Source organism: Saccopteryx bilineata, chromosome 5 (assembly GCF_036850765.1).
Source record: "Saccopteryx bilineata isolate mSacBil1 chromosome 5, mSacBil1_pri_phased_curated, whole genome shotgun sequence".
Classification (NCBI taxonomy): Eukaryota; Metazoa; Chordata; class Mammalia; order Chiroptera; family Emballonuridae; genus Saccopteryx; species Saccopteryx bilineata.
In genome coordinates, this window is record NC_089494.1 from 248003861 (window position 1) to 248018121 (window position 14261).

Sequence of the window (14261 nt, forward strand, 5' to 3'; positions counted from 1 at the left end):
TTATAAAATAATATATAGAGAGACAGAAAAATCTACATATTATAGGCATATATAAATCTATATATTATATATCTGCCTATTTATTTCTCTATCTATATCTATCCATTTATCTGATCAATCTTGAAACAACTCCACGAAATAGGGATTTTCTTGATTTTAAAAATGAAGAAATTATATTGATTAAAAGAAGGAAATTGAGCCTTAGATAAATTAAATAACTTTACCAGGATTATACAATTTAGTAGAGATAGAATTTGAATTTGGGCCTGTCTCTCAAAGCCACCCACTCATCCATCCATCTGCTGTGGATCCACGCATGGAAAAGAAAAATACCACACTGTTCTACTTCTCATTAACTCCTTTCTGGCCTTAGGTAGTTAAGCCTCCTTTCAAATATGCCATTCCCAACAGGGGGAAATGGTTGCACAGAACAGATAGTAACAAAACACTAGTAAATCATTTGGAAACTCTGTTGCCTTAGACATTGTTATTTAAAAACAAAGAAGAGCCCAGGCTGCTAGCTCAGTTGGTTACAGCATCATGGAGATACACCAAGCTTGTGGGGTTGATCCCCAGCCCGCACGTACAAGAATCAACTAATGAATGGATAAATAAGTGGAACAACAAATCAATGTTTCTCTCTCTCTCTCTCTAAAATCAATCAATCAATAGCATTTCAAAGAGTATTTTAAAAAGAGAGAAGGGAACCAATAAAATTTAAGTCCAGAGGTACCCTGCATATTCACCGATAACTCATACTGAGCAATATGTATAGTCAAACTTTTGGAAGCAAAATCACAGCATACAACCACTGATAGGTAACTGATTTAGTGTCTGTTAACAAGACAGCAAACTTTAACTTTCGTAGCTTTCCCAAACTTCTATCTGATCAACTCAGCCTAAACTGACTTAGTATTATCACATTTCTCAGGTAGTATTTGTTTCCACAGACCTTTGCTTCAGTTTTGCCCAATACCTTTCATTATGAATAGAAATTAGTTCATTTTGGTGATTCTTATACCAGGCACAAAAATCCTAGCAAATAATCCTTCCAAGAATTTTTGGCACAATGCAGCTGCAATTTACTACCCGATGACTGTTTTATTGGGGAAATTGTTAGTTTAATTTCTCCGAACAATTACTGCATCTTTGCAAGTAATTTACAATGATGAAAGAGAGCCTTCTAATGTCAAACTATCTATTCTTCAATTAGGAGAGAAAAAATACTCACGGTTGAGCCCCAATTTCTCGTAGATGATAAAAGAGTTGGGGGAGATAAGTTTGAAGAAGAGTTTCAAACAGCAAACAGAGTGACACAATGCCCTGCATACAATAATAAATCACAAGAGAAATACATATTTTAGTATTTAAAAATGAACTCCCATGATAAATTATTCAAATGGAAATGAGAAAACAATTATTAACATATTTTTTCAATGTATTTTTTATACTGTTTAAGAGTCAAAAACAGGAAATACACTAATGATCTCCAACATTGTGTTTAAAGATTCATTTCATCCCTCGTTATGGATACAGAGAGTCAGTGGAAGCTCCTTTGTAGTACAATGGGCTCCCCACATAACTTGGTATGTAATATTCAGAGAGTCCAAAGAAAACATCATTTTATAGAAAAGCTGCTACTTTGGAAGCCATGCCTTATCACTGAGACCCAGCAAAATTAGTTTTTTCTGGATGCAGTCCAGTTTCCAGGTACTCCTCCTGTGTTCGGCCACACCCTTCACTGCCCCCATGTGCCCTGCCTGCCGGCAGCCTCATCCATCAAGGAAAGAATTTCCTGCCTTTTTCTTACTTTCTTTGAAATCCATCCACAGGGAAGGACTGATGGCTGACTGCTTGAAATCTGCATCAGAAAGTTAGCAAACAAGAATTTTGATTATTTTGTACAAAGATAATTTTTTTTTAACTGAAATCTACTTTTTAAAGGGCATTAGTTGTGGAGTACAGGAAGTACTGGATTTAAGCAGATGGTTTTTCAAGTGCATTTATTACTTGACAACTCTGAATAAAGTCTTTCTTGTGGCTCAGCATTCCTCGGGGTTGATTTTGGTAAGGAAGTTTTAATCCTCTTTGTGAATTTCTAAAGGAAAAGGTTGTAACGGTTCCAAATAGTTGAGTGTGGCAGCCAGCCAGAAAAGGAGATGGCCGCCTGTGCTTCTTTATTCCCTGAGTAAAGAAAGGGCAGAGGACGCTGGCCCGGTCAATGAGCTGGAAAAGGACACCTCAGGGTCAGTGTGGAGATAGGGGAGCGTCCAGCATCGCTCGGTCAAGCTTCAGTGCTCTGCACAGGGAAAACACCGTGTGTGTCCTGAGCAGCCAGGTAAAAAATTTTTTCCTTTAAACATAAAATGGTATAGATCAGGGGTCCCCAAACTTCGGCCCGCGGGCCACATGCGGCCCCCTGAGGCCATTTATCCGGCCCCCGCTGCACTTCTAGAAGGGGCACCTCTTTCATTGGTGGTCAGTGAGAGGAGCACATTGACCATCTCATTAGCCAAAAGCAGGCCCATAGTTCCCATTGAAATACTGGTCAGTTTCTTGATTTAAATTTACTTGTTTTTTATTTTAAATATTGTATTTGTTCCCGTTTTATTTTTTTACTTTAAAATAAGATCTGTGCAGTGTGCATAGGGATTTGTTCATAGTTTTTTTTATAGTCTGGCCCTCCAACGGTCTGAGGGACAGTGAACTGGCCCCCTGTGTAAAAAGTTTGGGGACCCCTGGTATAGATTATGAGTGTAAGAAATCTGACACCAAGAATGAGGTATTAGGAAAGAGAATTATTAGTATATGTCTGATTAGTCTAGATTAAACATTAATGTAAGAAAAGCACTAAATCAAGCTGTCTCACAGAGAGGGAACCCGGAAAACTGGCAGTGTTTCATCTGCTCCTCTGTGACATCTTGAGCTCTGTCATTGGCCAGCTTCCCTCACACTGTGAGAGAGCCACACTGGAGGCGGCGGAAGGGGGGCTAGGAAGACACAGCTCACGGGGGAACACAGGGAAGATATTTAGCTTAGCAGCAGTGACAATCTCCTCTGCGGAAGTCTGGTGGACCCGACAGATTCCAACTGAACGTCACTTCTGGAGAGCCAGTCAGGTTACTCACAGGTATGCCAAAGCAGGCCCAAGGTGGGAAAGTATAACTGAACCAAAATACACACTGCTTTACTAGAGCTCACGGGAGGGGAAAGGATACGATAAAGATAAAGGAGCAGACAAAATAAAACAGATCAGAATGTTCAACTCCCAGTATGCTTCTCCTTGACTTTCATATTGAGGCCAAGGGAACTACCTATTGAATAAACACAAAGAAAATACTTGTGTGATAACTGATGACTAGCTAAACATGAAATTGAAAAAAAAAAAAAACCCCGATAAGTACTTATTTGATTTTCATAACAAAGAAGAGATCATGATGATGGTAATCATAACAGCAACAATAAAAACAGCAGCCATTCATTGGACACCTGCCATGAGCCAAGTGCTAGCACATGCTCTGTGGGCTTCTCCTCAGCACTACAGAAACACATTGTTAACCTCACTGCACAGGTGAGGGAGTCAGCATTCGAGGAAGGGAGGCATTTTTGCCCAAGAGAATAATACAGAAATTTCTATTGTTTCTCTTTTAACATCTAAAAAAATTACTTAAATGCAATTGATACGGGACATCTCCCCTCTAATTATTACCAAAATATTTAAATTTAAATATCAATTTCTTTTTCTCTTTCATTGATTCTGTAGCAAAGTATTGGTGACATCACAAATTAAAATTTGTTAATTTATAGTTTAATTGAGTAAGACAGTTTTTCATAGGAATAAAACACATTAGAGCTTGATTTGATCCACTTTTTTATGAACTTACAGAAGGATGAGAAGAGATGGAATGAAGTCTGAAGAAAAAACGCACATACATCTCACGAAATATCTGATACAGTTTGGAAGGTTCGTGGTATAGAAAACAAAGTGGTGCAACTGGAAAAAAGAAAAGGTTCATTGATAACATTGCAGGACTACTACAATTTAAAAAATAAGGGCATGAACCATGAATGAGTAAGTCCATACTTTATAGTAATATTCACTCACAGATAAGTTTAAATTAGAGAAAAGTTTTTAATCGATTTGTAAAAGACATCAGTAGTATAATTTGAAAGGAATACAGTGACTACAACTGAAGTAAAGGACTAACTAGAGTTCTGGGGATGGTTTATGATTATTCTAGTCTATTGGTTCTTGATACGTGGTCACTGCTAAAGCTTTTATGGATGCTTCACATACTTTCTAAAATAGTGACAGTTTCAGACACTCTGCATCATCTATTTCCTTGGTGAAATTTCCTCTTTGTGTGTATCAAACTTAGACTATTTAAATGACCAGCATTGTAACAGGCAGGAGTAGCTGTATTTTGTTCGAAGATTTAAATCTTCTGAAATCATTAACTGTCCTCCAAATCATTCAAGTATATATCTTTTTTTTTTTTTTTTTTTTTTTTTTTTAGTATATACCTTTTAAACACTATTTACTTCAAAAATTCCTGCAGGTGAAATTATTAAAATAGGATGAAAGGGCTGGCATTTTTATTATTAGAGAGAAAAATTTTTGTTCTTAACCTTTTTTAGGTTTTCTATTTTAAGTTCCTCGCCTATTTATAAAAGATAACAATGGCGAGGGCCTTTAACTCATGGTTTCTCCAGACTGCCAGTATCCTCAGCCACACTGCGAGGCCAGCACAACGCCAAGTTCCCACAGCCTCTGCACCCCTTCCTCGGTATGCTAGCTTAGAATTCTTATGTTATGTCACTCACCGTGATTATCTGATGTTGGACACTGAGGGCCTTTTCACAAAGAAAAGTATTCATTTATTGCTGACTCTTTTTTTACAAAAGTAAAGCATTAATGTATTTCTGCTTAACCTAATGGTTAGGGTTAGCAATAGTGAGGACAACCTTCACCACATTCATATGTGATGTACGAATGTTTAAAAGAGCAAGTGGTATTAAGGTGAAGCCTTCTTCCTCTGAAAATCTTTGTCAAGCTTCTTGCAGTCCTCATTCAATGACACGTGAGGCCAGAAAGCTGCTGTTTGGGAGAAAGAATTCTCCTCTACCCTAAAAAGGTTCTTTTGTCTGGTCTAATAATAAAACGAGCATGAGACAGATTAGCAGGAGAAAATGGAAGGAAATTTTCTACATACAGGAACCCCCCACACATGAGAGTCAGACAGACAGGTACAAGGAAGAAGCCAGGACATCGGAGCTAAGGAGTGGGACAGAGCTCTGAGGCCTCAGAGGGGAGAGGGGGGAGGGGGGAGGGGAGAGGGGAGAGAGGAGAAGGGAGAGGAGAGACGGGAGAGGGGAGTGCCCAGGCAGTAAGAGCACATGTTCAGTAAACACCAGGGTGCGCAAAACAGGTCTGTAGCTGTGAGTACACAAGCCAGAGTTTATTCTTGTATTGTTATTTGTTAAGTATTGTATTATTTATTATTATTAACCTACTTTTGCCCACCCCTGTAGGGATTTTCCCTAACTTACAGAGAGCTCATAAAAATTTATTTCTGGTAATAACTCTTAATATGAGCAAGGTGCCCATTCACATTCTTCAAGGGAGAGGTAGAAGTTTCTCTTGTGCCCACAGGTTTCAGCTGCCCTCAGCTCAGAATAATCCCCAGGCACGGTGGCACATTTGGGGGCAGTCAGGGCTTCAGCCCACACACGTGCTGTCCACGTGCCCCTGAGCGAGGATGCCGTGCGTGTCAGCAGCCTGGGAGAACTCGAACTCAAACTCTGTTTGGTGTCCCCCTTCACATTCTTTCTGACCTATTCATTTTACAAATGACTGATGAGAACTAAATTTCAGGAATTTAAGCAACTTCATTTTATACCAATAGAACCAAATACTAATGTATATTTCTAGTTCCCATTGGATGAGAAATGGTAAACCACGGACCCATCTACACAGTGTGTTTTAATTCTAGTTTGTCAAGCACTCACCATCTGAGCGATCAGGACTTTTTTTCATTGGGCATATAAACAAATATTAAACTCAATGTTTAAAAATCACCACAATAACTTAAGTGTATGGGTGTTGTGCTATAAAGTGTGGTCTTCATGTTTAATTTTCTAAAGTATAAGTAAAACAGTATTTTCAAACCCAACTTACCGTACATTGAAAATCCATGAAAAGGTATTACACCTAAAAGAAATAAAAAAAGTATTTCTTTTCAGTTAGAATGCCCACTGAACTGTTAGGTAAACTTTAGAGGATTAAAACTGAAAATAGAAAGTTTCCCTGTTTTTGTTTCAAGTTTGCTCATGAATGTCAGAGAGATTTAGATGATGGTAAAGAACAAAAAGATATGCTTTTTAATACCTTCTAAAAAGCGCACTAGAGGTTTGCAATATACAATATATTCAATTAATTTTCTGGTGATGTTACAGAATTCAGCTTTGGTCTGACTTGTGCTGGCACAGGGGAAAGAAATGTTGACCTGGAAGGCTGAGGTCGCCCTGGGCTCGCCCGGTCAAGGCACCTATGGGAGTTGATGCTTCCTGCTCCTCCCCACTTCTCTGTCTCTCTCTCTCCCTCTCTCCTCTCTAAAATGAATAAATAAAAATGTTTTTAAAAATACAACTGTGAATATGTATTACAAAAACAGGGCAAAAAAGAACAAGGTAGTTCACAGAACTGTTTTTTTTTTCATTTAATATATTGCGCTGACACTGGTTAACAAAATTATATAGGTTTCAGGTGCTACAGAACTAAGTTCAAGAACTAATTATAATGGTTTCAGATAGTCAATAGATTATGTCTTTTCTGAAACAAATTCATCCTGTACATTTTAATCCAGTCTGTTTAAAGATAAGTGAGCATGTCCAGGCACCTCTTTTACAGATGCATTCCTCTGTAAAAATTATATCCTAGCATGGGGTTTACAAGAAGTATTGGTAGGAATATGGTACAAATTCAGTGTAGTCTTTGGCAAGAATTATACACAGGCAGATTACATGTCCACTTCAAAGAAACACTCGGAGCCTTAACTTGGTGTGCTAAACATCTTGTCACATTATAAGTGAAAAATTAGAACTTGTACAGCTTAGGTTTGAAACAGAAGTACTGTAATACACACACCACTACATATCTATCACTGTACCAAATCAGATTGCAAACACATTCCAGAAGAAAGCTGAGTTTACTTTTTTGAAAAACAGCATGGAAATGCTTTATTTGTTTGACATATTCAGAGGCAGGGACTCCAGAGGTCATCTAGAGCAGTGGTCCCCAACCCCCGGGCCGTGGACTGGTACTGGTCCATGGGCCATTTGGTACCATTCTGCAGAGAAAGAATAAATAACTTATATTATTTACATTTTATTTATATTTAAGTCTGAACTATGTTTTATTTTTAAAAAATGACCAGATTCCCTCTGTTATATCATCCAAGACTCACTCTTGACGCTTGTCTTGGTCACATAATACATTTATCCATCCCACCGTAAAGGCCAGTCCATGAAAATATTTTCTGACATTAAACCGGTCCGTGGCCCAAAAAGGCTGGGGACCACTGATCTAGAGTAAGTTATAATAAACTATTGTTCTGTCTCCATTTAAAACACATCCAGCGAGCCCGGGGCTCGAGACCGGCAACGGGAGCTGGTGTTTTCAGTTCCTCTTTGGAGGATGAGGAGAAATGGGCTGGAGTTGCAATCCGCAGTCTCCATGAGATGAAAGCCCAGCTGGAAGGAGCACCTACTATGGCCCTGGAGAGGCCAGAGGGGAAGATGGCAGCAGAGTAGGTGGACACACAGATGCCCAGCTCTCATCACTAAACTGGAATACAAATCAATTTAGAAAAAATCAGCATGAAAAACCAACTCTGGACTACAAGAACAGCTCTCAAAAACCAAGGAGCAAAGAAGCCACAACAAACCTGGTAGGGAGCGCCTGAATCTCCTCTGCTTACAGGAACGGAGGGGAGGGGGAGGCTGAGAGCCCAGAGGGGATCTCACCCAAGGGAAAAGAGCAGAAAATACTGCTCACAGCCACTTGCCTGATGACCAGGGAGTGAGGTGTGTTGAAAAGACCAGCTTATCTCCCAAGTGGAAAGGACAGGGAGAGGGACAGACTGTGAGGGGCTAAGGAACGCAGGAAACGAACTAAAAAAGCTGACTCATCCATGCTGGAGGCGGCCATAGCTGGGGGAGGGACTGAACCTTCCACAAAACAGTACTGAACTGCTTCCAGATCAGAGATCTCCAGACATCTCTCCAGCTCCATCAGTGCAACAAGACACACCTGAAAACAAGAAGTGGGGAGGAGGGGCAGTAACTCAGGTCTGCATGGAGATCTGAGATACACCTCCCCCAACTGAAGCTGAGAAAACACCCTGCCCCCAGAGAGATTAGTTGGCTGAAGAGGCCTTCAAAGTCTCAGGTTACTCCCATCACATTCCTGGATACACTTTCAAGGAAGCCCCCTGCTGAGATCAGTAAACAAGACTATCACCTGTTAAGAAAACAAACAAATCAAGACTTCAAAGCTGCCCAAATCCGGAAGTGGATTACAAATAATAGCTGATGCCAACCCAAGAAGACCTAGAAATAACACAACTGAAAACTGGAGGCAGACAACACCAAGCTTAGACTCAACCAACTCTGCAAATAAAACACCCAAACACAATGAGAAGACAAAAAAGTGCAATCCAAATGAAACCACAAGAGATACCTTCAAGAGATGAACTGAGTGATATGGAAATAATCAAACTTCCAGATGCGGAGTTCAAAATAATGATTGTAAGGATGCTTAGGGATCTTAGAACAACAATGGATGGTCATTATGAACACCTAAATAAAGAAATAGCAAGTATAAAAAAGAGTCAGTCGGAGATGACAAATACAATATCAGAAATAAAGACCACAATGGAAGGAATTAAAAACAGGATGGATAGAGCTGAGGATCGAATCAGCAAGTTGGAGGACAACTGGAATGAAGGCATGAAAGCAGAGAAGAAAAAAGAAGAGACTCAAAAAGTCTGAGGAAACTCTTAGAGAGCTCTGTGACAACATAAAGAGAAATAACATCCGCATTATAGGGGTTCCTGAAGAAGAAAAAGAACAAGGGATAGAGACTTTCTTCAATCATATCATAGCTGAAAACTTCCCTAAATTAATGCAGGAAAAACTCTCACAAGTTCAAGAAGCACAGAGGACTCCATTAAAGAGAAACCCAAAGAAACCTACACCAAGACACATCATAATTAAAATACCAAAGCTAAGCGATAAAGAGAAAATATTAAAAGCTGCAAGAGAAAAAAAGCTATCACCTACAAAGGAGCCCCCATAAGGATGACATCCGACTTCTCAACAGAAACACTTGAGGCCAGAAGGGAATGGCAAAAAATATTCAAAGTAATGCAGAACAAGAACCTACAACCAAGACTACTTTATCCAGCAAGGCTATCGTTTAAAATTGAAGGAGAAATAAAAAGCTTCCCAGACAAAAAACAACTCAAGAAATTCATTACAACCAAACCAATGCTGCAGGAAATGTTAAGGGGTCTGTTGTAAACAGATCAAAGTGGTAAAATAATATAGCAAAAAAGGAATACACCTTTAAAGAAGAAAATGGCAATAAACAACTACATATCTATAATAACCATAAATGTAAATGGATTAAATGATCCAATCAAAAGACATAGGGTAGCTGCGTGGATAAGAAAACAGGATCCGTACATATGCTGTCTACAAGAGACATACCTTAGAACAAAAGATACACATAGATTGAAGGTAAAGGATGAAAAAAACATTTCATGCAAATGGAAATTAAAAAAAAGCTGGGGTAGCAATACTTATATCAGACAAATTGGACTTTAAAACAAAGAATATAGTAAGAGATAAAGAAGGCCACTACATAATGATAAAGGGAGTAATCCAACAGGAAGATATAACTATTATCAATATCTATGCACCTAATATAGGAGCACCTAAATATATAAAGCAGACTTTGATGGATTTTAAGGGCGAGATCAACAGCAATACCTATAAGAGTAGGGGATTTCAATACCCCACTAACATCACTAGATAGATCCTCAAGAAAGAAAATTAACAAAGAAATAGCAGACTTATTGGACACACTAGATCAACTCGATTTAATAGATATCCTCAGAACCTTTCACAGTAAAGCAGCAGAATATACATTCTTTTCAAGTGCTCATGGTACATTCTCTAGGATAGACCACATGTTAGGGCACAAAAGTGCTCTCCACAAATATAAGAAGATTGAAATCATATCAAGCACTTTCTCCGATCACAACGGCATGAAACTAGAAATGAACCACAACAGAAAAGCTCAAAAATTCTCAAACACATGGAAACTAAATAGCAGGTTGTTAAATAATGAATGGATTAAAAATGAGATCAAAGAAGAAATAAAAAAATTCCTAGAAACGAACGACAATGAGCATACAACAACTAAAAATTTATGGGACACAGCAAAAGCAGTACTGAGAGGGAAGTTCATAGCACTACAGGCACACTTTAAGAAGCTAGAAAAAGCTCAAATAAACAACTTAACCCTGCATCTAAAAGAACTAGAAAAAGAACAGAAAGTAAAGCCCAAATGTAGTAGAAGGAAGGAAATAATAAAGATCAGAGCAGAAATAATAAATGACATAGAGGCTAAAGAAACAATACAGAGGATCAATGAAACTAGGAGCTGGTTTTTTGAAAAGGTAAACAAGATCGATGAACCTTTAACTAGACTCACCAAGAAAAAGAGAGAGAGGACTCAAATAAATAAAATTAGAAATGAGAGTGGAGAAATAACAACTGACACAACAGAAATACAAAATATTGTAAGAAAATACTATGAAGAACTGTATGCCAAAAAACTAGACAACCTAGATGAAATGGACAAATTCCCTGAAACATACAATCTTCCAAAAATCAATCTGGAAGAATCAGAAAACCTAAACAGACCGATTACACCAAATGAGATTGAAACAGTTATCAAAAAACTCCCATAAAAGAAAGTCCTGGGCCTGATGGCTTCACAACTGAATTCTACCAAATATTCAAAGAAGAACTAACTCCTATCCTCAAACTATTTCAAAAAATTCAAGAGAAAGAAAGACTTCCAAGCTCCTTTTATGAGGCGAGCATAATTCTGACTCCAAAACCAGGCAAAGACAACACAAAAAAAATTATAGGCCAATATCTCTGATGAATATAGATGCTAAAATCCTCAACAAAATATTAGCAAACCGGATGCAACAATATATGGAAAAAATCATATACCATGATCAAGTGGGATTTATTCTGGGGAGGCAAGGCTGGTACAATATTCATAAATCAATCAATGTGATTCATCACATAAACAAAAAGAAGGAGAAAAACCATATGATAATTTCAATAGATGCAGAAAATGCATTTGATAAAATCCAGCACCCTTTTATGATCAAAACTCTCAGCAAAGTGGGAATACAGGGAACATACCTCAACATGATAAAAGCCATCTATGAGAAATCCACAGCCAACATCATACTCAATGGGCAAAAATTAAAAGCAATACCCTTAAGATCAGGAACAAGGCAGGGGTGCCTTCTTTCACTACTCTTATTTAACACAGTCCTGGAAGTCCTAGCCACAGCAATCAGACAAGAAGAAGAAATAAAAGGCATTCAAGTTGGAAAAGAAGAAGTAAAACTATCATTATTTGCAGATGATATGATATTGTATATAGAAAACCCTAAAGTCTCAGTCAAAAAACTACTGGACCTGATAAATAAATTCATCAAAGTGGCAGGATATAAAATCAATACTCAGAAATCAGAGGCATTTTTATACGCCAACAATGAACAGTCAGAAAGAGAAATTAAGGAAACAATCCCCTTCACAATTACAAAAAAAAAAAAAAAAAGTACCTAAGAGTAAACTTAACCAAGGAGACTAAAGAGTTGTACTCGGAAAATTACAAAGCATTGATAAAAGAAATCAAGGAAGATACAAACAAGTGGAAGCATATACTGTGCTCATGGTTAGGAAGAATAAACATCATTAAAATGTCTATATTACCCAAAGCAATCTATAAATTCAATGCAAAACCAATTAAAATACCAATGACATACTTCAAAGATATAGATCACATATTCCAAAAATTTATATGGAACCAAAAAAGAACACGAATAGCCTCAGCAATCTTAAAAAAGAAGAATAAAGTGGGAGGTATCACACTTCCTGATATCAAGTTATACTACAAGGCCACTGTACTCAAAACAGCCTGGTACTGGCATAAGAACAGGTATATAGATCAATGGAACAGAACAGAGAACCCAGAAATAAACCCACAGTTCTATGGACAACTGATATTTGACAAAGGAGGTAAAGAAATAAAATGGAGTAAAGATAGCCTCTTTAACAAATGGTGTTGGGAAAATTGGACAACTACCTGCAAAAAAATGAAACTAGGTCACCAGCTTACACCACTCACAAAAATAAACTCAAAATGGATAAAAGACTAAAATGTAAGCCTTAAAACTATAGGCATATTAGAAGAAAACATAGGCAGTAAGCTCTCTGACATCTCTCAGAGCAATATATTTGCTGATTTATCTCCACGGGGAAGTGAAATAAAAAACAGGATAAACAAATGGGACTATATCAAACTAAAAAGCTTTTGCACAGCTAAAGACAACAAGAACAGAATAAAAAGACAAACTACACAATGGGAGAATATATTTGACAATACATCTGAGAAGGGGTTAATAACCAAAATTTATAAAGAACTTGTAAAACTTAATACCAGAAAGACAAACAATCCAATCCAAAAATGGGCAAAAGAAATGAATAGACACTTCTCCAAAGAGGACATACAGATGGCCAATACGCACATGAAAAAATGCTCAACATCACTAATCATTAGAGAAATGCAAATTAAAACCACAATGAGATATCACCTCACACCAGTCAGAATGGCGCTCATCAACAAAACAACACAGAATAAGTGCTGGCGAGGATGTGGAGAAAAGGGAACCCTCTTGCACTGCTGGTGGGAATGCAGACTGGTGCAGCCACTGTGGAAAACAGTATGGAGATTCCTCAAAAAATTAAAAATCGACTGCCTTTTGACCCAGCTATCCCACTGTTAGGAATATACCCCAAGAACACCATAGCACTGTATGAAAAGAAGAAATGCACTCCCATGTTTGTGGCAGCATTGTTCACAATAGCGAAGATCGGGAAACAGCCCGAGTGTCCATCAGAGGACGAGTGGATTAAAAAGCTTTGGTACATATATACTATGGAATACTACTCAGCCATAAGAAATGATGACATCGCATCATTTACAATAACATGGATGGACCTTGATAACATTATATGGAGTGAAATAAGTAAATCAGAAAAAAACTAAGAACTATATGAACCCATACATAGGTGGGACATAAAAATGAGACTCAAAGACATGAACAAGAATGTGACGGCAATGGGGGTAGGGGGTGGGGGGAGGGGGGATGGGGCGAGGAAGGAGAGAGGGGGTGGGGAAGGGGAGGAGCACAAAGAAAACCAGATAGAAGGTGACAGAAGACAATTTGACTTTGGAGGAGGGATATACAGCGCAATCAAATGTCAAAATAATCTGGAGATGTTTTCTCTCAACATATGTACCCTGATTTATCAATGTCACTGCATTAAATTTAATAAATTAAAAAAAATAATAAAACACATGCAGCAATAGGAGATGCTTTAATTCCCAAAGCAACCAGTTACAATTACGAACAGGCTAAACTTGGGGGGAGTTGTTTCTCATACTGCGTCCACTCTGGCTCCGTGTAAGCCTCACTTATTATTCTGAATTCTGACCACAAAGGTCGCACAGAACAAGTCTGACTTGTTTCTCAAATCTTTCAGATATATTTGAGGACACTGTTCTCTCCCTCTACCTCCATCACCACGAGGTTCCTCCCCCACATGACTTCATGAGTTTTTAAAAATTTTTTTATTTTTCAATTACAGAAGACTTTATGTTTTTCTTTAGTGGTTCCTCAGATAAAGTGGTCCTCTATAGCTAGCTTCCTTACTCTATTTTCACCCTGGACAAGCTACGGTGCACCACGGTCCTTAAAGTGAGGGGACTAAAACCTCTAAGCATTTTTCTGCCTTTACACCACATAGCTAAAACACAGTGCAGTTGTTCGTGACCTAAGTAAAGGATTATATTTTTATCTCCATTACGTTAGTTCTTTGGTGAG

At 38.1% G+C, this 14261-nt stretch overlaps 1 protein-coding gene across 3 annotated transcripts in view; it reads right to left on the minus strand.

The window, feature by feature from the left end:
* Nucleotides 1-14261, minus strand: part of TBC1D19 (TBC1 domain family member 19) — a 132639-nt gene that overhangs the window by 11987 nt on the left and 106391 nt on the right. For all 3 annotated transcript variants that reach the window (XM_066280451.1, XM_066280450.1, XM_066280449.1), the window contains 3 exons: nt 6179-6211; nt 3885-3994; nt 1232-1323 (listed from right to left, as the gene is read on the minus strand). In XM_066280451.1, the coding sequence (XP_066136548.1) occupies nt 1232-1323; nt 3885-3994; nt 6179-6211 (235 nt within the window). The remainder of the gene's footprint in view (nt 1-1231; nt 1324-3884; nt 3995-6178; nt 6212-14261) is intronic.